The sequence below is a fragment of the Crinia signifera genome, chromosome 6 (genome assembly GCF_055691185.1).
Source record: "Crinia signifera chromosome 6, ASM5569118v1, whole genome shotgun sequence".
NCBI lineage: Eukaryota > Metazoa > Chordata > Amphibia > Anura > Myobatrachidae > Crinia > Crinia signifera.
Genome location: NC_139222.1, coordinates 94,223,405 through 94,248,966, shown reverse-complemented (window position 1 = coordinate 94,248,966; position 25,562 = coordinate 94,223,405). Strand labels below are relative to the sequence as shown.

Sequence of the window (25,562 nt, the reverse complement as noted above, 5' to 3'; positions counted from 1 at the left end):
AGCACCATATACTTGATGCTGATTGCTTTGCACCCCCAGCAGTCTCTGTGTGAGTGAGTCAGGGTGGAAGTGCAGCCATTCCCTGGGCTGCTGTCCCCTCTCCCCCCGGCATACCCCCCACCCCTGTTGTGTGTACTTGGAATAAGAAAGGATTTGTGTTGGTGGGGGAGGGTCCAGTTAGTGTGAAGAGTTGATGTTGTGTTGCCCCCCACAGCAGCATGGTGTGTGCAGGGTGCAGACTACAACTCCCAGGCTGCCCCGGGCCCCGCTACTGCTACTGCGGATCAATAGCCCTGATTTGAATAATCTGTGAGTTTTTGGACACGGGCCAATCAGCCGCCGGGGGCCCGTGATAAATCGCAATGCATTATTGATAATCATAACTCCAGCGACATGCGCGCTGCCACCTGAGGGGTCACTGGCCGGCGGCGGCTCCTGCTGGAGGCATCATACTGTAGCGGCGGCTGGCTCCCGGGGCACGGACCATGTCGCGGCGCAAGCAACCGAACCCCCAGCACCTGGACTCGGAGGGGCAGCAGCAGCCCCAGCAGGCATACGGTGAGTGCACGGGGGATATCGGGAGTGGAGGAGGCGGGGGAGCGGGCGGCACTGACCCACTGCGGGGCTCCCTGCCCCGGACCCTGACCCCTCGCAGCTACCATCAGCCCTCATCCCCGCTACTGCTATAGCCATCTTACCGCAACCATCACTGTGTATATGGATTTCCATGCAGCGTGTGTATGGGATGCAGCGCTGTCCCGGGACGCACCTGTGCCGTGTCCCCCCTATAGATGGCATACTCCCAGGCTGCAGGATTGCTACGCTATGCCCGGAGCATCCCTGCGCTCCCGGGTACCTGAGGCTGCTGGTGCCGGGAGTCTGTGCGTCTCATATGTGTTGCTTTAATAAACTTTATACTTAGTTTTATAGATTTACTTTTTTGTGTATGTTCAGCGCTTGTAGTAAGGGGACTGCTGCTGGGAGAGTGATGGGCAGGGGGGATGCTGTTTCTGCGCTTGGGGTAAATCCCGGGACTTCCCATTGATTATGTCCGTGCATTGCCCGGACGGGAGGTCATACATGGCAGGGTCAGTGCATGTCCAGGTCCCTTTGTGCCTGTCTGATCTCCCCTCCCTCTTACGCTGCATTACACTGTCCGGTTTCCTATGCCCTGATCTCTTCCCTGCGGGACTACTGTAACCCCTGTGTGGTTATTACTGTCCTCCTAGATCTGCAGCTCCGGCACCTGGTCCAACTATTCCTACTCTTGTCTGGGCTTCGCTGTAATTTTAAAGCTCTAGTTCAGAAACCGAAATCCCGTCCCCATATGCTAAACTATTATATTTGTTTTCGGTTGTTTGGAGAGTCTCAACAGTTACTACTATACCTCTGTGCAATGGGACTGAAGCTGTAAAAGCATAAACCTGATTTTCGATCTTATGCTCTGGCGCCACCTACAGGCCAGATTCCGCTAATCAGGGAACTGTCACTGTCGGTCATTATAAACGCTTTGCATTTTATTTTCCTATGCTGTAATGGGGGTTTTAATTATTTGGCTAAACAGATTGTGTCTCTTTTCATGTCCAAACCTTCAAGACTAATTTGCACCTCTGTCTTGGACCTTCCTGTGAGAACAATAGCATCTTCTTTTGCCTTTTTGAATAGTTCTGGTAACCAATTAACAGGTCAGCAGACTGGCAGGGGGTGGTCTGCATACAATGAGACATATTGTAAATTGGCTTTTACAGCAAGTAGATGTGGTGGTTTATTATCAAAGTATACCATTATCAGTGCTTTGTGACAGCATGGTTAGTGCATTTCTTCTTCTACAGTGACCTTTTTCTCTAATTTACAAACTAAATAATTAATATTAGTTAAAATAAATACTTGTATTGCCCAACATTTCATAGTAACTTAACATTTTAACGGTGAGATTCCCTTGCTATTTGAGTGCTATACAATCTTTGCTAACTCTGTACTATTTACATACAATTCATGTTATCTACATACGATTTGCACTATATAGTCATTGCAGCCCTGTCTATCTGGGTTTCGATTTGGGCTGCCATGGGAGCACGCATCGGGATCACCAGGTAAAAACGTGTGCGATCCCGATGCGATTTTTGACTATATAGTCAAAATCTCATGCTGATTGCACCATTGTGTAGTTTGCATAAACCATGCATACAAACAAACCTAATTATTCATAGAAGGAGCATAATGTGTGTCAATAAACTGCTTGGGGAGAGGATTTGGAATTGTTGGCAAATGGGACTGCTTGGTAATGCAGACTTGGAGACAAACATTAAAGATTGGCTAGAAGGTCACATGGCTGGAACCAGTTTAGTTTGGTGTACTGTATGTGGGTTAATCATAGACCAGTCACTTGCTTTTCTGCTGTTGGTTAGTAGACCTGCAAAAGGAAATGAGTTCTTCATATCACTGCAGTGCATGTATGCCAGGAGACCTGGAGATCTGAATGCCAAATAAGCTGTGACTTTGTAGCAGTCAAGGTAATAACACTGAGCATATGGCTTGCTTTCCTCTTGTGATTATCCTAAATAAGCTTAAAGGAAGCTAGAAGATATTTTGTTGTCCTCTTGAAGTATGTGGCTGTGACAGGCAGCGGTAACCTTTGCCTCCTCCTGCTTACCGTGGGTGGTAAACTGATGTCAAGCTTGCAATTGGGGCTCCTGCAATTGACCTTGGCAGCAGGGATTGTGTCTCCAAGCATGGAATCCATGTGTGATGGCTTGTTTATGGTCCCCAAAATTAGCAGAGCTAACTGACTTTTGGAGGCACTGAACTTGTGCAATCCTTTTTAAATCTGCATGGTGATTTGTGTTGGTCGAGACAGTCTTTCAATGCTCTAATTTTTATTAAATTTTACTATCTTTCTTTCCCTTTTTTTTTTTTTTGGGTGTTGGTGTGGGGCACCCACCACACCCCCCCCCCCCCCCCTTAATTCAGAATTCTAAATTGGTTAGAACCCACAAGTGGACACTGATTATTCAGAGTGGTGTGATCCATTTCAGCTGTTTATTCTAAAATGATTATGGTTAGTTTGTGCAATGTTTTTATTATGTTCAGCTTACAGTGGGGTTTGAATTCAGTATACACATTAGCATAATTAACAATAGCATTGGATTCCCCCTTCCAACTCACAAATCCATTTGTTCATGATTTAATCTAAACCCCTGCTGACTTCACTGCATTCTTCTAACTTATTGGATAACTAGATGCTGAGAGATAACATTCCACAAATTCAGGGGTGGAGAGATTGAAAAACAGGCGAACTTTCTGGATTTCTTTTATCATTAATGAAAAGATGCTCTTTCTAGCCCTCCCCCCTCCCATCCCTTCACCCTATTCCACCATTATTTAATCAGACTACAGTTTTTCATTCTGCTGTGTAGCCAAATGTTTCAGCATGGTACAGGACAAAATCCCTGACACTGCACTGCATAAGCTTTTGTACTCTTGTCAAACACTTTATTCCTCTTACTGGGATTTTTAATCTTGTCTAATATATAATTTTTTTTATGGTACATGTATTACATAGTAACCTATCTTTTATTTGTTGCATGCTTTCAACAGATAATATTAATTTAGTCTTGCAGCAACAAAGTTGTTCACCTTCCTCATCTTGTAATAGTAGGCATAAGCAGTGTTTTTAGTTAAAACAAGAACTGCTTGTCATGCGTCAATCTAATGTTATACAGTTTTGCAAAAGTTTTTAAAATGAAGATTCCGTAGTTTGAAAAGACTGGATGCATTTTAAATATTTTTTTTTTCTAGTTATTTGGCAGCCTAAACTTAAGTCCCAAACACACTATAGTATGATTATTTTTAAAGATCTCAATCATTTTGGGTCTTCTGACTGACCTCTTTAAAAATAAATTTCCTAGTATGTATGATCGATAACTATGCGTGCTACCGCACATCATTAACAACTTCTGCCCGTATCTGTGCTGCATGCTCAATATTAACTATTGTCAACCAGGCATGCAGCTGCAAGGGGTGGGCGGGTGAAGTCACTGAGTAGATTGTTTACAACTATCGATCAGTGTGTAAGCATGTGCAGTATTGGGTGAATCAGAGGTTAAACACATGTGATTTGGGTTTCCGTTCATTGTGTGAAATATTTCATCTACATAGATATTTCAACAATTAATTAATAAGCTTTATGCCAAACTGGTTATCCCAGACACTGATCTAGTTATCATTATTTTTTTTTTTTTTTTAACAAAATATTCCCATGTGGTAGGGACTGCCAATCCTGCCACTCACAAGCAGCAGGGAAAACGCTTTATACTTAACCAAAAACTATTACATTCTAACACCAGGAGGACTACTGTCTTAGGACTAATACATTTTAACATGTTATTTGGGCCCTTTTTATCTGATTCCTGGGCCCAATGCCTCTGAATCAGTTTAAAAGAGCCCAGATTGCACTAGTGGATGGGGACCTATAGTGTTCTAGCCCTTAAAGTATCAGTCCTTCCTATTGGCTAAAATAAGTTTTGGGATAATATATAAGTAATGCACTATGAAATGGCTCTTGCACATCTGTGTAACTGCAGGTTTTGTATGTGGTGTCCTCTGAGCAGAAGATGTCTACAACAATTTTTTTTTTTTACTATATTCTCTGTATTGTGGAATATGTGTGCGCCGTATAAGAAACTAAATAAGGGGGGTGGGGGGAAGAGAGGGTGACTTATTCTGTTTATTGGTATATTAGTCATCAGGGACGGCTCCAAATATAAATTGGTTGGTGTTTTGTACTGTCCATGACAATGTTTTATTTGCTATTCTTGTCTGGCAAGTTACACTACCCCTCTATAAAAAGTTGTATTGTGATGTAGATGTTAATGTGTGTCATGGTAATTTTACACTTCAGCTAATTTTATGCTCTTTATCTTGTAGCTGAGCCACAGGACAGTCTGAGTGAAGCAGATGGTGAAAAGCCAGTGAAGCGATGCAGGATGGAAGAGACTCGGGTCTGTGACAAGTGCTGCGCAGAGTTCTTCGAGCTTGCAGAGTTCCTAGAGCATAAGAAGACTTGCACTAAAAATCCACTTGTCCTCATCATGAATGAGGGAGCGGGGGCACCCAACTCTTACTCCGCACGTCCTCCTGAAGGTACTGATACCAAGCCATTTAAAATCCAAGCTGCAAAGGACGTTCTTGCAAAAAGCTCCATCGTTTCTGCAGTGGCGATGGAAGGAAAAGTAGATTCTGCTAATAAAACTGTCCCTGAAGCCACTCCTAAGACTAATGGCTTTGGCTACGTGCCTAAAGCAAATGTCTCCAACACTAACGTGACTTTACAAACTATCAATAGTACTAAAGTGGCAGTTAATCAACATACACCAGATGGCATTGCTACTCCAACAAGCAACCCCAATGCTATCCCAATGATCCTTGAACAACTGGTTTGCTTGCAGCAGCAGCAACTTCAACAGATTCAGCTAACAGAGCAAATCCGCATCCAGATTGCAATGATGGCTCCAAATTCCTTGCACCCTTCTATAGCTGCAGCTACGGATCCACTGAAGGCTTTAGGTGCTCACCTATCACAGCAGCTTTCCGCAGCAGTTGCTCTGATTGGACAGAAAGCTGGAAGTCAGAACCTTACACTTGAGACCCTTAAGCAATCTAAGCTACCTCAATCTAACATGCGTATGCCAGCCTCAGGTGCTGTACCAATTGGCTTCACAACCCCTCTCCTAAAAACTGAGGTCCATAGGGGAGTTTCTCCTACTGTTGCAAGATTTCCAAATCCCATCCTACCTCATTCCCCTGGAACTGTGATCTTCCAGAATCCGCTTAATGTCAGTGACCCTTTGAAGAAACTGAAGAGCAAGTTTCCAGGTATTGCTATTCCTGAAAGTAAAACCAATAGTGAGGATCAATTTTTCAGGCATAAATGTAAGTTCTGCGGTAAAGTGTTCGGTAATGACAGTGCTCTGCAAATTCACTTACGCTCCCATACTGGCGAGAGACCCTACAAGTGCAACATCTGCGGGAACAGATTTACAACAAAAGGAAACTTGAAGGTTCACTTCCAGCGGCACAGAGACAAATATCCCCATATAAGAATGAATCCTTACCCTGTTCCAGAACATCTGGATAATGTCCCCACTACCAGTGGAATTCCATACGGGATGTCTGTTCCAATGGATGAATCTAATGTACTCGCGGACATAAAACCCGTGCTGACTAGTCTTCCCAATCCTGGGTTAACTATACCAAATGTTGCTGGGATCGGTGACTCAACAGTTGCCACTTTCCCTCTGAACATGCAATCCAAACAATCACCTGGCAGTGAAGGAGAGTCTGTGTCATCTGGAGCAGTTGGACATGAATCTGGTACTGATCAGAGTTTAAACTCTCCTCCTGCTAGTGGTTCTAGTGAGCAAGGGTCAGAAACTAGCAAACTGCAGCAGTTAGTAGAAAACATTGACCCATCTGGCTCTGATCCTAATAAGTGCTTGATATGTCATAGAATACTAAGCTGCCCAAGTTCTCTTAAAATGCATTACCGTACCCACACTGGAGAAAGACCTTTCAAGTGCAAAATCTGTGGGCGAGCCTTTTCTACAAAAAGTAACCTCAAAACGCACTATGGTGTTCACCGTGCTAATACTCCTTTGAAAATGCAGCATTCCTGCCCAATTTGCCAAAAGAAGTTTACTAATGCTGTGGTATTGCAGCAGCATATTCGGATGCATATGGGTGGTCAAATTCCTAACACACCCGTGCCAGAAGATGCCTGTGAGGATGAGGAAATGGATTCATTGGTGATTGATGAGAAGATTGGAGAATTGAACAGCTTTACAGATGACAACATGGATGACCTTGACATGGAGGAGTCTGAGATTGCAGATGGTCCATTAAGTTCTAAGCCGCCAACACCGCAAAGTGAGATCCAGGCGGAGTCCCCAACACTAAAGTTGCCTGAGCTTGCCTCACAGGACCAATGCATGTCTGTCCCACCAAGCCTAAACTTACTGCGGCAAAATAGTGTCAAATCAAGTGACAATGTGTCATTAGAAAGTGATGGTTTGACGAATGACTCCTTCTCAACAGTGGATCAAGAATATCAAAATTGTAAGAGTCCAACACAGTCTGAGCTAAGGGCTTTTTCCCCGGCAAACAGCCAAGATGACAGCCTTCCATCAAAATCCCCACCTTTATACAATGGCCAAGATGTAGTGGGAGGGTCTACTAAGATGGAACCATCTGAAAATGGCTTTCTTGATCCAGATGTTGATGGGGCCTTAGATCTAACAAATGGCGGTTTGGGCAGAAAAATCAAGGAGGAACCAGGCTTGCAGCATAATGGAGACAATGGTGAGTACTCTTTCCTTACATGTGAGTGACCATAGTTTAACAAATTGGCATATTGCATGGTTGTTCAAGTGCAGAGCTTCCAGATCGAAGGCACTTTAGTGTTAAATTGTCATCACTAAGCTTTTAGTATTTCTATACATTATGGACTCTACTTGCATTTAGAATGAAAATAATGTCTTTAAAGTTTGGTCGCCAACCCTTTTTTTTTATTAAAAAATGTACGTTATATATTTCGAATGTTGGTTCTATTATCGTGTTCTTCTACTTATACTAGTTCTGGCTTTATTGAATTTAATTAGGATAGGAAGTGTTTGCGACCAAATGAACCAGCTATAATGTTGCTACATTTAGATTTGTCACATGGCTTTCCTGCAATGTGCCCCACCCACTCCTCTAATGTTCTACATCCTCTGTGTTGATGTAATGGTGATTGTATAGTTTTTTTTTTGCTCTGGTGTTCAAGCACTATTTTGACACCAGCATTTTAGAAATGAAAGCTAGAAATGTTTGTCACAAGAAGTTTTGCCTGTGGCTAGTATTGTCACCTGCTGTTCCACTACTGAACTGCAGTCACTGACTATTGAGGTCTCCCACCACCAAGGTTAATGTACTAAACTTTGATAACATGCCAACCAGTTCTTGTCCAACTAACCAGACTTAAGTCATGGATATGTGATATAGTGGAAGTGGATAATATGGCAACCAATCCGCTCCTAACTTAAGTTTGGTTTAAAAAAAAAAAAAACAGTTGGGAGCTGATTGGCTGCAGCATTATCCCCTTCTACTCTCCTAATCTGTTTCCGAAAAACGACAGGAGCTGGTTGGTATTTTATCTCTGTTTACTTTGTCTCCAAGGATTATTACACAGACCCCTCAATATTACCTCTGTGACTAACAAGGAATTGCTTTGTTGTGCAGGTAGAAGTTCCAACGTGTACATTGGTCCACCCCCAACGCTGATTAAACTGGAAATGCCGGCAAATCGGGTCTCTGGCATGGCACAGTTCATTAGCCCACTAACACTGTCACCTGGCTTAGCACCTCTCACTGCTCCACAACGCCGGTCAGGGAAGCAACATCTATGCCTTACATGTCACAAGAACTTTTCCTCTGCAAGTGCCCTACAGATCCATGAAAGAACACATACGGGGGAAAAGCCCTTTGCCTGCACAATATGTGGACGGGCTTTCACCACAAAGGGAAACCTCAAGGTAACTTGCAATTTTTTTTTTTTTTTTTCATTTTTTCTTCCCCCCCCCCCCCCCCCCCCCCCCCCCCTCCACTATTCTCACCCCAGTAGTATAGTAGTTGCTATCCTAAAAATGTCTCTCCCAGTGGGTAGGGGCACTTGTAAGGGCAATAAAGAACTTAAGCTGATAAATCAAAATAAAAACAGCCAAGCCGTGTTTTGCATGTTGTGCCAAATTGAGAAAAAATAGTAAAGATGTATGTGGACACATCTGTATCTAATACATTTGATTATTATACAATACAAAGAACCCAGTAGGAACTCCCATCCTCAATGTACAACCATACTATGTTATTGGGGAAGGGGGGGGGGGGGGGGGGGTTGGATCTGGTTTCTTGAAAACTGCCTAGTTTCATTGGATGGGGGGCACTGGATAAAAGTGCGGACAGATTTATCTGTCCAATCTGGTGGGAGCAAAAACCTGGAAATGTATGGTAGCATATGACAATCAAAAAAATTGTTCTTAAACAGTCATCAGTCAGACAAATTGTTTAAATCATTCTGATCTAACAAATTTATCAAAGCATTTATTTTTCTGTTTTCCTTCATTTGGGTGGAAATTTTTGATTGTCAAATGCTCCCCTACATTTCCAGGTTTTTGTTCCCACCAGATAGATTGGACAGATAAATCTGTACGTGTGTACACACCTTTAAAGTAATTAACCACAAACTACATATCTTACTCTATACTGTCCAGTACCCTTATCCATTATTTGTGACAGACTTCTAACTCTCTTGATGGAGCATAATAAATTGATCACTAATTTTCTTTTTTCTACCTCTTGTACATAGGTTCATGTGGGAACACACATGTGGAATAACTGTGCCCGACGAGGACGGAGACTCTCGCTGGACAATCCACTGCCTACCTTGGGAAACGACAGCAAGAAAGTGGCTGACATTTTCCCTAAGTACCTCGTTCCACATGCGGTTAACATAGATCCCACTGTATGGAGCCAGTACGCCACAGCTCTTAGTAATGGTTTGGCTATGAAGACTAACGAGATCTCGGTAATTCAGAGTGGTGGCATTCCATCATTACCGGTCAGTAATGGGAGTACGCCCATTATCAGCACAGCAACTGTATCGAACATTGATGTGTCCCAGTCTAGCGTGAGCCAGGCAATGACCAATATGGAAGACAAGGGTGCAGACAGCGTACCAAAGCACCAATTTACTCACTTTATGGAAGAAAATATAGCTGTGAACTAAAGCTTGCTGAAGCAGCTGTCTCCGCATAAAGTGTTGCCAAAATGTGACATTAAAATTAGGCTTCCGGAATCTTTTTACATCTTTCTGTGGTGTCTGGATTATTCTGTGGCTTTTACTAGCATGACCCAGAGTAGAACCTTGATCGCTGCCCTGCACAGATAGGGGCGAGCTGCACCCTGGATTTTGTGGACTGAGACACTTGTTGCTGAAGACTGTTCATTTCAAGGGTCAAAAAAAAAAATGTTTACCTCTCAAAGTTGCATTAAAAACAAAAGCTTTCGAATCTGGTTACAGTTCTTGGCTTCTGCCTAGACAAAGGGAAATAAATTGCGGGTATATATATTTTTTGGGGGGAGTATCTGCCATCCTTTTTAGTCTTTGAATGTAGGTTTTACTCCAAAGTTGCTTTAGACTCTTCTGTGCATTGAGAACATTCCTGTTGACCGCTGCAAGTAACTCCGTGCAACTTAATATCCTGGTTTTCTATATATTTTTTATTTTTGGGTGTGGTATTTCTGGGAAGAGACCACTAACTTTATTACTGTATTTAAAGGCCAGCGTAATGTGCAAATGGCTCTTTCCATGAGCCTCAAATGTTCTTTCAAGCAGTATTAGTATACATTTTACATGTGACCAATCATGTTACAATGATTTCGGTAACAACTGTTGACATTTGTTATCTACCTCATAAATTTTTATTTGATGTATCTTTTCTCCCTTCCCCTCTTAAATTCTACTGTTATTGGAAATTCTCCAAGCACTGACACTGGTTTTCATGTTGAGTTACAAATCTTTCTCCAACTACTGTGTGGGTAGATGTAAATATATATATTTTTTTCTCTTCTATGTAAATATGAAATGTATGAGATTTTTGAAGAAGGGTCCCCGCCACCTTCACTTTCCTTTGTTATTTTTGAAAGGCCAAAAAAAACAATTGCGCAAAGTACCAAAAGAGAACTTCTATTGCACCTAGTTTGTTGCTTCAAACCATCGCCATTTTGTGCCTTTCTTGATGGACTAGTAACATTTCGAATACTGTAGTTCCTGTTTACATTGTAAAGTCTAATGTTACAAAAGGCATTCCAGTGCCAAGTTCTGTGAATGTATACCTTTTTTAGGAGTAAGTAGTGTTTGGGCATCTACTGAATGTATTGCTATCCGATTTCTGTGGTTTCTTTTTTTTTTTTTTCTGCCCTTGAGAATAAATTTTGGGATGGCTTTTTCTCATGATATGGTCTCTTCCTGTTTTGAATGTAAAAAGGGTCTTGACCTAAAGTCTTGTGTCCTTGTTCATCTGGAATGTGACATTCTTAATGTTTGGTGCCATTGGTCCTTGGTTACATATAACTATACTAGTAAGCCTGCTCGACATGGGCTTACTAGTATGCTACCTTGTGTTTGCATGTGTGAGATGTAGTTTCACTTTCTGCCAACAGATGACAATGTTTCAGAATCACATGGACACTAGAGATAGAGATTTATAATAAACTGGTCACTCTGTACAGGAATCTCAGGCTGATCTGATAGTAGTAGCGTGTGAATATCTATAGTTGAGGTCGAGAAGTCAATTTATTGCAACTGAAGACTGACCTGGTACTGTAAAAACACACACACTTGCCTATGCTAACATACTAAATATAATCTTTTAAGGCCCCAATACATCAAGCTGATCATGAAAATTCTTCATAAATAAAAAGTTGATTTTTGCTTTTCCCAAATTGAGACGATTAATCATGTTTTAATATTCTTGATTTCCCCATTCTAGCGGCAGATTGAGAAATTGTCTTGTATATTGGGGGACTTTTAACTCGAGCTTCCAATGGCTCTAGAACAGTGGTGGCTAACTTAACACTCCAGCTGTTGCTGAACTACACATCCCAGCATGCCCTGCTACAGTTTTACTATTTGGCCATGCTAAAACTGATGCAGGGCATGCTGGGATGTGTAGGTGAACAGCTGGCGTGTCAAGGTTAGCCCTCACTGCTCTAGAATGTAAACTTCTTTAACAGCATTTGGGTAACAGGGTCTGATTTAAAGGTTCCAGGTGCCCTAAGCTAATACACATGTAGCTCCCTTTTTGTGATGATACTTGCATATGTATGAGTGCTCAGGGACTTGCAGTCATTCTGCCCATGTAACGAAGGTTATACAACTGGCATGTAGGATCTAATGCTTGTGGCATGTGAAGACTTAGGGCTACAGTGCCAGATCAGCTTAATGGCAATGTACATAAAGGAATGGTTACATTGGCACAGCCATCTGGCAGTCTCCTTAAAAACTTTACCCCGCACAGTACATCGATGGGTGATGGCTAACAAACCTGGAATAAATTATTTGTATTCTTGGCTGTCATCTGTAAGGCGCCCGCAGTCCTGGGGCCCTAGGCTGCAGCCTGATCAGCCTGTTGGTTAATGAGGTACTGGTGATACGCATTAAGTAGATGGGACGATTGTCTTCCTTTTCATGCCCTTCCACAAACTTAACATAACCTAATGGTGGCAGGGAATGCTGGGATGAGTAGTTAAGCAGCAACTGACTTGTTGCGTACTACTGCTAGAAGAATTGTATTCTGTAGTACGGAAGGTCTTTTGAGAGGTTATTTGGAGTGTTTATCGTAAGGTGCAGCCTCACAGAAGAGGGCATGGACATGCTTTACCTGTTGTCTTCATGTGTGGATATTTTAATCTAGAGAATACCTGCCTGTGACCATTTACAGATGGTAATACAATGGTATAACTGATTTATATGTGTATGGCATACTTTGAAGTCTAGCAAAGTCACTTTATGACTTCTTGAACTTGTTTACCAACTACCTCCACTGTCTAGGCTTCCCCTGGGGGGGGGGGGGGGGGCCTTCTCTGCATATATCAAAGCATTCTCTAGAGCAGTGATGGCTAACCTTAACACTCCAGTTGTTGTTGTTGAACTACACATCCCAGCATGCTCTGCAACAGTTTTACTATTTGGCCATGTTGATGCTGGGATGTGTAGTTAAACAACAGCTGGAGTGTCAAGGTTAGCCATCACTGCTCTAGAGAATCATTCTCCAGTAAAGCCTACATGTTTTGGTGGGAAAGCACAATTTCATGTCCTTCCTTAAGTCGAGGCAGTTAATCAGCTGTGTGATTAGTGTCCTGAACATTAATTTCATTTACCTTTATCGAAACCATAAGCTGGGATTCCGATGTTGGTACAGTGAGCATCAGAATCCTGTCGGGAGGTTATGCGGTACCATATAGCATCGTAGCGTCTTGTATTAATCTGTGTTCCTTTTGATTAGATTTACTAGTGTCTGTCAGCAGTAAAGCTTGGAGGCATTACATATGGGGATAATAAGTGGTAAATAGTGTCTGCTTTTGCATGTGACCCACAAATGCTGGACAACTTTATTTTTATACTGCTAATTCGATGTCAACTAGGACATGCCCCTTTTATCTAGAAATCAATTGTAGTTGTGCTCCTCGTGCATGGTTATACCAAGGCGCACAGTTTCTCCCTGCTTTAATAACTCACACAGCAGTATGCCCAAAATCTAAAAAAATATCAAGAATGCCATTGGTTAGCATAATTCTTTTGATTCACACTGCTCCTGCGTATCAGATTTGTTGACGGGATGCCTAGGCCAGATTTTTTTTTTTTTTTTTTTCGTTAAAACAAAAAAAAAAACACCTCAATTGTTTCCTATATTTGGTCAGTTAATGTATGTGGTAATGGATATGGATGATCTGTTTGTCCCCCAATTTGGTTATTACATTTACCCTCGATTGGCAGACTGTGCCAATTGTATCACTGCAAGTCTACTATGGCACTTCAGGGTGTTACTGAGCTAGCATACTATTTTATTTTAACTTAAATCGTGTTCTGAAAGCTCACAATGTTACACCAGGTACATACCACGATGACTGACAATCAGCTCTGTTTCGCATAAGCTTGATTGCTGGGGCATAATTAATGAATGAACTACTGTGTAAAGTTGTAAGGACAGTCATAAAAATAAGGTAGATGGAGGTACATTTACTAAGGAGAAAGTCCTAACAGAACTTTCAAGACTGAAAGTGGATAAATTAATGGGGCCAGACGGAGTGCATCCAAGGATACTAAAATATGTGTTGGTAGCACCATTAACAGATTTATTCAACCAGTCACTAGATACAGGTGCAGTTCCAGAGGACTGGAGAAGAGCAAATGTAGTTCCACTGCACAAAAGCGGAAGCAAAGAAGAAGCAAGTAACTACAGACCAGTGAGCCTTACATCAGTAGTAGAGCAATTAATGGAAACACTATTGAAAGTAAGAATAGTGGAATATCTTAAATTAAACAACTTACAGGATCCAAAACAGCATGGTTTTACTGCAGGGAGATCATGCCAAACAAGTCTCATTGACTTTTTTTTGACTCCGTGACCTAAATTTTAGATGAAGGGGGGGCTGTAGATGTGGCATATCTAGACTTTAGTAAGGCATTTGACACTGTCCCACATCGCAGGCTAATAAATAAACTTGAAAGTGTGGGATTGGATTATAAAACAATTTAATGGATAAGAACCTGGTTGCAGGATAGGAAACAGACAGTTGTAGTAAATGGAGTGCATTCTATGGAGGGACATGTTACCAGTGGAGTACCCCAGGGATCTGTACTTGGACCAGTGCTCTTTAATATCTTTGTTAGTGACATTGCAAATGGTATTAAAGGGAAAGTATGCCTTTTTGCAGATGACACAAAGATATGCAACAGAGTAGACACACCAGGAGGGGTAAATCAAATGACTGATGATCTAAGTAAACTTGAGAATTAGTCAAGAGCATGGCAACTACATTTTAATGCTAAAAAAATGCAAAATTATGCACTTGGGACTCAAAAACCCAAAGGCTCAATATAGTATCAAGGGTACTATAATGGAAACTACTGAGGAGGAAAGAAATCTAGGATTCACTATTTCAAGTGACTTAAAGGCAGGAAAGCAATGTAGTAAAGCAATGAGGAAGGCTAGTCAGATGCTTGGTTGCATAGGGAGAGGAATCAGTAGCAGAAAAAAAGATGTAATAATGCCACTTTATAGGTCATTGGTACGGCCTCATCTGGAATACTGTGTCCAGTTCTGGAGACCATATCTTCAGAAGGATATAAATACATTGGAGAGTGTACAAAGAAGGGCAACTAAAATGGTGCATGGCCTACATCACAAAACTTACCTGGATAGACTAAAAGATCTTAACATGTATAGTTTGGAGCAGAGAAGGGAAAGGGGGGACATGATAGAAATCTTTAAATATATCAAGGGTTTTAACATAGTACAGGAGGGAAATTTTCTTCAAAGGAAAGGAAGTAATAAAACACGAGGACGTGCACTGAAACTGGAGGGAGGTAGGTTCAGGGGAAATGTTAGAAAGAATGACTTCACAGAAAGGGTAGTGGATAAGTGGAATAGCCTCCCATCAGAGGTGGTAGAGGCTAATATAGTAGAACAATTTAAACATGCTTGGGATAGGCCTATGAATATCCTTACAAAGAAATAAGGATTAAAAACGGTTGAGATTACCTGAAGGGTAAAAAAAGGGGCAGACTAGATGGGCCAAATGGTTCTTATCTGCCGTCAAATTCTGGTTTATGAACTGGATGACATCGGGAGCACACATCACCCCTTCACACTAGGCAATGTAGATGATTTGTTATGAAATAGCACATTTTAATATCTGTGGTCTTGTGATTTAGAACCGCTTACTATATTGCAGTTGTCAATTTAAGTGTATTTACTTTTTATATTGAAAATTCCACACGTAATCACTTTTTTTTCTTTTTTTAACAGTGGTAAACTCAAATCCACATACAACTGCCATCACTAATGTGAACAATCATAACCACCCACAATAAACTGCAGTCAATAGATCTACAGTGTCTATGTCGACATGGAAAAAGTCAACATGAGGTTTTTGTTTTTTTAGCTGCCATATGGTATTTCATACTCTACCATCCACTACCGCATGGCAGGAGAATATAATAGTGTGCAGAGCATGGCATGTATAGCTGAGCCATGTGAGGGGACACAGTACACTTAGATGGTGTCCATACCGACCTATGTTGACATAAACACCATGAAAATCCCATGTTGACCTTTTGACCATGTTGACATTATGACTGTTGACCCTGTCAACCAATAGTTTTGACTGTAGACATTGTAGATCTAATATACCATAACAAAATACTATAAATATAGTGTATGTGGTTAGGGTGCTTTCTCTTGTGTACATTATCCTTGAGAGAGAGAGGCCAACTTTGAAACTTGATAAAGAAATTGCCATTCATGAGACAGGTTGCTATGTGTATGTATAGCAACATTATTGATCAATTCAACTTCTTCTCAAATAAATTATGTATATCTGACAATTTTATTATACATTGTGTAAAAGTATGACCATTTGAAATATGGGCATATTGCTTACCCCTTTGAGTGCCAATGTTGCTTTGAGAAATCGTCAAAATATCTGCTAAAAATGCCGGCACTTCTGTGTTCCGTCCCTTTTTTTTTTTTTTAATATTTCACTAAACTTTACTGCACTGATTGAAATGCACAAAGACAAGACAAATTATACAAAAAAAAATTGGTTGTGCACAACTCTTAGGTTTTTTTTAGCGGATATTTTAAAAATTGCTCACAGCAATGTTTGTACTCAAAGGGTTAAGGGCCCTTTACACTTGTGAGATTTTGTCAGATTTGACCCAATTCAGGTGAAATGGGTCAATTTATCTGACAAAATCTGATGTGTGGGACCCAATGCACAATCCCGTGCCATTGGGTATAACCAAGAGATTGATCCTCCTGCACATAGGATAAATCTCGAGTCAATCAGGTCCAACTTGTTGGACAAGTGTAAGGGGATCTTTTAATAAAATACCGGAATCACAAAGTGGTTAATGAACATGGTAAAATCTTTAAGGACAAAATGAATAAAACAATCTGGAATGTAATCAACATGGTTCCATAAATTTTTGCAAAATAGAAGTTGATAACCATTCGACAGATTCAATGTATAGAAGTGCAAATCAACAATAGCTGCTATAATTACATTTAAACTAAGAGCAAAACTAAACATAATACTTTGATGATATGTAAATGATAAAGGGCATACACACAGCGATTTTGTGCTATTTTCTAAGCAGTCTGACTAGACTGCTTAGAAAGTAAGCACAGATCTCTCCGTGTGTATGCTGATCGCAATCTCTCATTCTGAACCACTACCCGGCCTTTTTTTTTTTTTTTACTTAAGCAAAATTGTTTAGCGCAAATCTCTACATGTCTATGTGCTCTCCATGGGAGATCTGGACACCAGGAAATCGCCTACCCTAAATTGCTTAGCACACAGCTCACGTTTGTGTATGCCCCTTTACTGAGCTTCTTGAATTCGCTAGAAATATTGCTACATTTATTGGTTAAGAAAAAAAAATGATATAAAAAGTTACATGTGGATAGCTATAGTACAGATTAAGCTATGCTTATCTTTGCTCCCCGCACACCACCGCAGCATCCTACCTCTGGGAGCTGATCGCCAAGAATGGGACATTTGTGTGTGTGCGTGCGTGCGTGTGTGTGTGCGTGCGTGGGAGACACATGCGTCCCATTGCTGCAAATGGGGTGGGTGAACTTCTCACAGTTCTCGGTGATTGGTGTGGCTGGAGCAAAGATAAGTGTGGTTCTATCTGTATTTGTGCAAGAAAATTATTGCTTGGCATTCAAATTCAGTGGCTGAGATAGGACACAAACTTTGTTTCATGTTTTGAAACCTTGTTTGTTGTATAAATAAATTATTTGTGGTTGTTTGATGTGAAAATACAACATAAATGCATTTTTATATTCACACATGGGTCCTGTCCTGAAAATCTTCAGAAATACAGAGTAATCGATTAACCAGAATGCCTCTGTTCCTGAACATTTTGGATAAGAGATACTTAACCTGTAGTAAATCTTAAATCAAAATAATTTTCCTCTATTAACAAAATAGAACATTTTAACATATTGGGTGACATTTAATAGGATGAGAGATTCAGAAAGTGAGAGATTTGTGAAAAAATCTCCAGGTTTTTTTTTTTTTTTTTTTTTTTTTAAAGCGCCAATCATTTACACTGCAAAATCAAACTGGTTTTGCAGTATAAATGATTGCCGCTTTAAAAAACTGGAGCTTTCTTCCCAAATCTCTTACTTTCTGAATCTCTCATCCTATTAAATCTCACCCATTGTACCGGTGTTGAATTTTATGTTTTAGGCTCTGTCCATATTTTTATATTACAGCGTTCCACTGGTGGGTCGTCACACAGCCAGCGAGGGATGAGAGTATAGCAGATATAGAAGCGTTATGCCTGCCTCCTTCCTGGAGATCCTCCACTGTTCTGAAAGGAGGACAGCGGATGTTTTTTCTGAGTGGCGTTGGACCCTACTGCTGTGGGGATTCCAGTTCTGGGCCCAGACAGAACAGGGGATCAGGACTGGAGTTTATAAAGTCTAATTTGTCATAACCAAAGTTCACGTTTCCCTCGCAGTGGCAAACGCAGGATTTTCAGAAGGGGGTTTCCAGAGGGGTGGAGCAAAGCACGGAGAGGGACACTTAGGTGACCCAGTATATGCCGGGACAGTTAAAGTATTATAGATAGACCAAATGTATATAAATAATAATAATAAAAAAAAAAATATATATATATATATACTGTATATACACACACACTTACAGGGGCAGCAACAGCAGTATAGACCCCTGGGCATAGCAATGTATTGGGGCCCCTACCTATCCTCCAGCGGTAGGGGTGGGGGAAGCTTTGATGTCCCGCGGGTGGTAGGGGGTATTATATAAACCGCTCAGCATGTAGGGCCTGGATCAGTAATTTCCACTAATTACCCCTTTACTGCACAGATGGTGAGAGATGAGGTGGGAGAAAGGGGCATTGGGCTGAATGAAGAGGTTCTGTTACATAATTTCCTGGGTGGTAGAGGATGTTTAATATGCAGAGGAGGGGTGTATAGTGGAGTGGGCTTATTATTCATAATTTTCTGGTGGGAGGACAGCTTGCTTGACTGCAGATATTTCCAGTTCCTGGAACTAGATATCTTAGATTGTAATGGAATTAAAAACCAGATAATCCCACCTACCAAATGGTACTGGGGACTAGGGGATCAGAGTTCAGGAGGCAGAGCAATCTGCCAACGAGTATATAAAACTACATACCAGGTGTGTGGAGCTGGAGCAGTAACCAGCTGCTGGAAGGCTGATATCTCTGGTTCTAGGAACAGAAGAGACAACTCCTAGTGTCCATCAAAGGGGGACAGTCCCAGATTTTGGAATATACCCTCAGAAAAACTCTAAGTCAGACAGAACCTGAAATATCTGACTGGGAAGAGCAATTAACAGGCTTGGATGGGGACCACTGCTTTGAAGTCAGATATCTCTGGTTCTCAAGGGCCGATTTTTAAAATTCTTGTACCCATGGAAAGAGGGGACCCTCAGCTTTTAGCATATGGTCCTTAGACTCCTGGGGGGGTTTCTGGGTACCCAGAAACCCCCCCTGCGTGCGCTACTGCCTCGAAGCAATGTAGAGGTTGAGAATTGCGGCCAGTGTTGCAGAGACCAATCCTATTTTGTCAGTCCCAGGTTCCACAATTTCTAATGGCAGCCCTGAGTAGTGGGAGTATTTATAATATCTGTAGCCCACAGAGAGGAGGGGGACATGAAATAATATCCCTAACAGGGACAGGATTCCCTATCACCGTGGTGGAACGGACATAGCCAATTTTGCTGAGTAGCTAATATTACTAGAATGAACACTAGGGAGCTAATAAAGAAATCGGTACTTGTTTCCTAGCACGGCGCCAGCGATTTTAATTGCATTGATCGGGACCTAAAAAACCGCGTCCATCGCATGCAACCAAATCGCATGCGATGCGATCAACGCGATTTTTACATTGGAATCAATGTAAAAATGGTCCCTGAGACCCATTTTTACATTGGGACAATGTAAAATACACCGTACACCCCAATTTTTATTGCATACCCGTAAGGGTCAAATGCCTCCCCATTTTTAACGCCACCTCAGTATTGATTCCAACCCGAAACGTGGCGAGCGGTGGTGGTACGCCTCCTCCGACCTTTTCATACCCCCACTATCCACATCGGCGTGGAGTTGAATCTATATAGTGTGGCGAGCGCAGCGAGCCACTGAGCCTGAAGCTTGGCGAGCGGACGCGCATTACTTCACAGGTATTGCGCGTCCCCTCACGGGGCTCGCCACGCTTCGTAAAATACACCGTACACCCCAATTTTTATTGCATACCCGTATGGGTCAATTGCCCCCCCATTTTTAATGCCACCCCAGTATTGATGCCAACCCGAAGCGTGGCGAGCGGCGGCGGTACGCCTCCTCTGACCTTTTCATACCCCTACTATCCATGTCGGCGTGGAGTTGATATTATATAGTTTGGCGAGCCACCGAGCCTGAAGCTTGACGTGCGGACGCGCATTACTTCACAGGTATTACGCGTCCCCTCGTGGGGCTCGCCACGCTTCGGGCTCGGTGGTTTGCTGCGCTCGCCACACTATATGTGGCGAGCAATGGACGCGATCAACGCGATTTCTTCCTTGCCGGCAATAAAGGCTCTTAATTGACAGAAAATCGCGTCTTAACTTGAGGTATGCGATTAACCACGACGGGTGCTGTGCTAGGAAACAAGTACCAAGAAATCTAATCACAGATGCTAAAAACAAAGGAGGAAAAATTTGCAAGGAACGTTACAAGGAATTTTGATTTTCATGATGGATTGACTATCCCTTCAAAAGTAAAAGCTGCAAGGTAAGAGCTGTGTATACACACAATACAGTCACCACGAACCAGTATCACAAGTGCTTGACATTTATAGCGGATATATACCTTTTGATTCAATTTCTACTATATAGTCTTGCCTAACAAGAGTATTTTGATTTTCACTAAGGCCCTTATTCCTATCTGATTGCAGTACAAATTTGTTTGGAAAATGGGCAAAACCATGTGCACTGCAGGTGGGGCAGATGTAACATGTGCAGAGAGAGTTCAATTTGGGTGGGATGTGTTGAAACTGAAATCTAAACTGCAGTGTAAAAATAATGCAGCCAGTATTTACCCTGCACAAAAACAAAATAACTCACCCAAATCTAACTTTCTCTGCACATATTACATCTGCCCCACCTGCAGTGCACACGGTTTTGCCCATTTTCCACACAAATTTGTACTGCGATCAGAACTGAATAAAGGCTTAAACGTGATTGAATATGCATGGATGGGCAAAAACCATTTAATTTATATTAGATTTTGCTTCTGTAAGCAAATCTGAATAGAAAAATAGTGGAAATCTCACCATGTGTACCCACCATTAGGCTCATGAGCGTATTATTTGTATATACCTCAACCTGCAAAGCATTGGACCTCTTTTATACTTTAACAAGTGTGGCAGGTTTTAAACTTTAATAAGTGCAAATAAATAATACAAGGATACATCTTTATTGAAATATTTATTGTTGGAACCTTTCTAATATCTACAGCTGCTTCTTACACATTGGGCTTCTAATGGGACCAGTGCTCCAGCATGAAGGCTACAGGCCAGGTTGGGGAAGGGGCAGTAGGTTAAAGTTTTGCCTTTTGACTGGTTTAAGGCTTCTTGGCATTATAATCCTTACTCTAGTCCTGGCTGTCCATTCTACGTTTACCTCAGCCACACTTTTGTGTAGCCCTTTCTCTGTCTACCACAGAGGGAGTTGTCCGCAGAATCGCAGATGGCAAACGTCGGAGATGGGGCACCGCTTCTGCAATTCATTTATACATGTTACAAAGGTGTAGTAAAGGATCATTTCCAGAATAAAATACAGCAGCGCATCTATGTCAAAGAAAAGTCACATGGCTGAATGTAAATAGGACATTCCAACACATGATTAGCTCAAATCAAGTCGAGTAGCAAGCAACCTATTTGCTTTAGATCACACTGCCATTTTTACACCTACCACAAGAAGATTAACTGACAGGACGGATTCAGTATTAAATCCCGGCGGTCGGGATCCCGGCGTTCAGAATCCCGACGCTGGAATCCCGATCGCCGAAATCCCGACAAGGGGGGGACGTGGATCGCCCCCCCCCCTTGCGGGCTCGCTATGCTCGCCACGCAGCGGGCACACTAATTTATTCTCCCTCCGGGGGTGTCGTGGACATCCCCGGAGGGAGAAAGTGTCGGGATTTCGGCGATCGGGATTCCAGCGTCGGGATTCTGAACGCCAGGATTTACACTGCATCACGACAGGACAGACAGACCGATAGGGCTAGGAGACAGACATAAAGTTCGTGAACGGGGAGCTCGTGAACGATATATGCTGTATTCCTTACAACATGGACACACATATACTAGGGTCAAGTTTTGTAGGAAGACAATAAACCTACCAATTTGTTTTTGAAGTGTGAGAGGACACCCGTGCCAACTCCACACAGATATGATAGAATGCATAAGAGTTTGGTTTGCATTATTTGGTAAGTAAAGGGCATATTATAGAAATAATGTTAATAAAATGGCTATAAGGCTATAAAGTTATATGAAGTGATATTGGGGTCTATTCATCATTCTCTAGTATGATTTTATGAATTAATTTTATTCATTATTAGTATTCAGCAAACGCTGAAAACCCAAAAGATGACCAATGTCATCTTATTATGGAAAGAAGTTCTGGAGCAATGAATTTGGATACCTCCACCTTCTCCACACTGAAGTCCATGTGTCCCATGTACGTTTGTACCGATTGGATGTAGCAGTGTTATGGATCATTGGGACAACTGCCTTTCAGACCAGCTGTCCTCATACCGGAACAATACTGAATTGATCAGGTTGTTCAGTATTCACAGTATTTCAAAGAAAAAATATGCTTTATTTTGTGTACATCTTGTACACTTTATCCAAGATTTCAAAACTCTCCCCCTTTATGTCTTACAATAACAGCTTTCACAATGACCACTGAAGTATATATCACTTATGGGGCTTGATAAAAGAACTAAAGGTCCTGAAACATTGACCACTACCTGGACTACGTGTATCATTTATTTTCCAACTCTGAGTGCCATCCATCTCTACACTATACATATATATATACACTATACATATATATATACACACAAGTTGTAGGCAAGAAGGTGGCACTCCCGGATTTTTAGTAAGTGAAAAAAGCAATTTTATTGCAGTACAGGTCCTCCGACATGTTTCGGGCACAATCCGCCCGTCCTTAGGGATTGTGGCCGAAACATGTCGGAGGACCTGTACTGCAATAAAATAGCTTTTTTCACTTACTAAAAATCCGGGAGTGCCACCTTCTTGCCTACAACTTGTATTTAAGGACCAGCTCCTAACAGGAAGGCACCGGGTAAGAAACCATTGGATGGACGTATAGGGAGTGCCGGTCATTGTGGACTGTATATATATATATATATATATATATATATATATATATATATATACAGAGATTTGGATGTCGGCGGCACTCACGGTCCAAGAAATAAACAATCAGCAGACCAGGGTATTCCCAACGTTTCAAACCTCTGTGGGTTTTTTATCAAGGTGCATTGATGATAAAAAACCCACAGAGGTTTGAAACGTTGGGAATACCCTGGTCTGCTGACTGTTTATTTCTTGGTCCGTGAGTGCCGCCGACATCCAAATCTCTGCAAATACGCACCTGAGAGACAGGTGTACCACGGCGGGCACCCCCTTTCCATATGCACACAGTTGGAGTGCCGCACCTATGCAATTAGATATATATATTTATTTATTTTTTACCCAAAAGTGGTATGGCGCCTATAGTTTTTATACACAGTCCATATGTGATGATCCAATTTCAGTGAAACCGAGAGAGAGTTCCACCAAAAAATTGTTTATTTTGATCCTTCAATGAGTTGTCACCGGTATTACAGTGTCATGGAAACGTTCCAAAGCGTTTCGTCTAGACAAGACTTCATCAGGGGAACATTTTTTTACAATCTTTCAGCAAAGAATAATTCTCAAAGAATCCTCGGGACAATCTCTTTCATTTCATTAAGGAAAAACAAGGAAAAATCCTGAACCAGAATTTATGTAGGTTCTCAAAAGAAGTTTTTTTGATAAATTAATGTGATTATATAAATAACACCATAGGTTATTTCGGTATGTCTGTTAAGCCAGACCCTGTTGGGCTGATATCTTACCCAATATACAGGATGGATATCTGTTAATCCGAGATCAATAGCAGCAAATTATAAGCCTTTCTCTACAGAGGACCTCTATCTCTTACAGGGACTGGCAAGTAGAATTTGGTACGAGTTGTATTCACCTTGTTCCTCAAAGTTCTTGTTCTGGCTTATCCAATAAATGTATTCTTTTAATGCACTATGAAGCACCCTTTCTCATCCCTCTCCATATTGATTCAATTCACCTCTTGGACTCCAGGTGCAGCCTGTGTTCACAACCAAAGGTGCTGCAGGCACTATTTTAAAAGTGCTTAAGTGCTCCATTTACCCCTCTATGATAAAGAAGGATGGCATTTGCAGGAGTTTGTCTTTACTATATCAGCGACGATTAATATCGAATTCTACTATTTATATATATAAACAAACACAGGGGGCCCAGCACTCACTACAACAAACTAACTCACCTTAACATTCAAATAAGTTTTAGTTCATGAATTGATCAATGCATTTAAGCTTGCAGCCCATCGCCAAGGGACCCCATTTCACTGCAAGTCCTACACTAACAACTGTGTTTGTATTTACTAGAGTGTGTGGTCACAGGCCACTACACCCCATCCTGGGAAGTGGGTGCTGTTTGCACCCCATTCTTAGGAATGGCGAGTGTGTTGGTACTTCTGTATCTATCTATCTATCTATCTATCTATCTATCTATCTATCTATATATATATATATATATATATATATATATATACACACACACACACACACACATATGACTAAACTAAAAATATTAGTCAATGAATATATATCTATAGGCACACAGGCCTCAGGCTAAGTTCCAGCTGCAGCTCCTACTTACATTTAGCAGGGTGGCTGCTGCTACGCTTGTGCCCGGGACAGCTGGAACTTGCGGCGCAATGTATCCGACAGTGTTTAACTGGCAGTGACTTCCTATTGGAAGGTCTACCTGTCAGTCACAGAAAAGTCAGTGCAGTCTCATGGACTGCAACTGGCTTAACTGACACTAAGCTGGGCAAGCAACAGGGGGCATGAACAGTCACTCACATAGAGCTGGCGATGCCCCCACAGTGCCAAAAACAGGCCCTTTTCGGGCCCGCACAGGATTCCTGATTGGGAGATATACTACACTGCATAACCTACCTAATGAGAAGTGATGCCCAGCGAGGTGAGGCAGAGCCTTTTCTGTCATACACCAGTATAAGCCAAAGTTGTTACTACATAAAGTATATGAAATATACAAAACATATTATATAGACCTTGTCTATATTATTCTAATAATTTTCAAAGAAAAAACTGCAGTAAAACATCTAGAACAGTAGAAGCAGTGCCTCCCTGCTTGTCTTGTCTCCACATCACTGATAAAAACTACCCAAATCTCCAGCTGACATCAGAATCCCACCATCACATGACGACTCGGCATCTGCCTCCGAATATTCTGATGCAAAAGAATTAGATAGAAAAATAATTCATACGATTTGTGAGCAAACATCTGCCGCATTGCTGACTGGGGGGATGA

The 25,562-nt window shown here is 41.6% G+C and overlaps 1 protein-coding gene across 1 annotated transcript; it reads left to right on the top strand.

Moving 5' to 3' along the window:
• The first annotated feature begins 258 nt into the window (after positions 1 to 258).
• Positions 259 to 11,047, top strand: SALL4 (spalt like transcription factor 4). The gene is made up of 4 exons (XM_083146503.1): positions 259 to 558; positions 4,927 to 7,356; positions 8,275 to 8,567; positions 9,398 to 11,047. The coding sequence occupies exons 1-4, from the start codon at positions 486 to 488 to the stop codon at positions 9,815 to 9,817; spliced, it is 3,216 nt and encodes a 1,071-aa protein (XP_083002629.1). The 5' UTR covers positions 259 to 485; the 3' UTR covers positions 9,818 to 11,047.
• The last annotated feature ends 14,515 nt before the right edge of the window (positions 11,048 to 25,562 follow it).

Excerpts from the sequence above, each read along its gene's own strand:
- SALL4 (XM_083146503.1), top strand. The coding sequence starts at position 486 with ATGTCGCGGCGCAAGCAACCGAACCCCCAGCACCTGGACTCGGAGGGG. Across the intron at positions 7,357-8,274 it reads GCAGCATAATGGAGACAATG|GTAGAAGTTCCAACGTGTAC; the intron begins GTGAGTACTCTT and ends TTTGTTGTGCAG. Across the intron at positions 8,568-9,397 it reads CCACAAAGGGAAACCTCAAG|GTTCATGTGGGAACACACAT; the intron begins GTAACTTGCAAT and ends TCTTGTACATAG.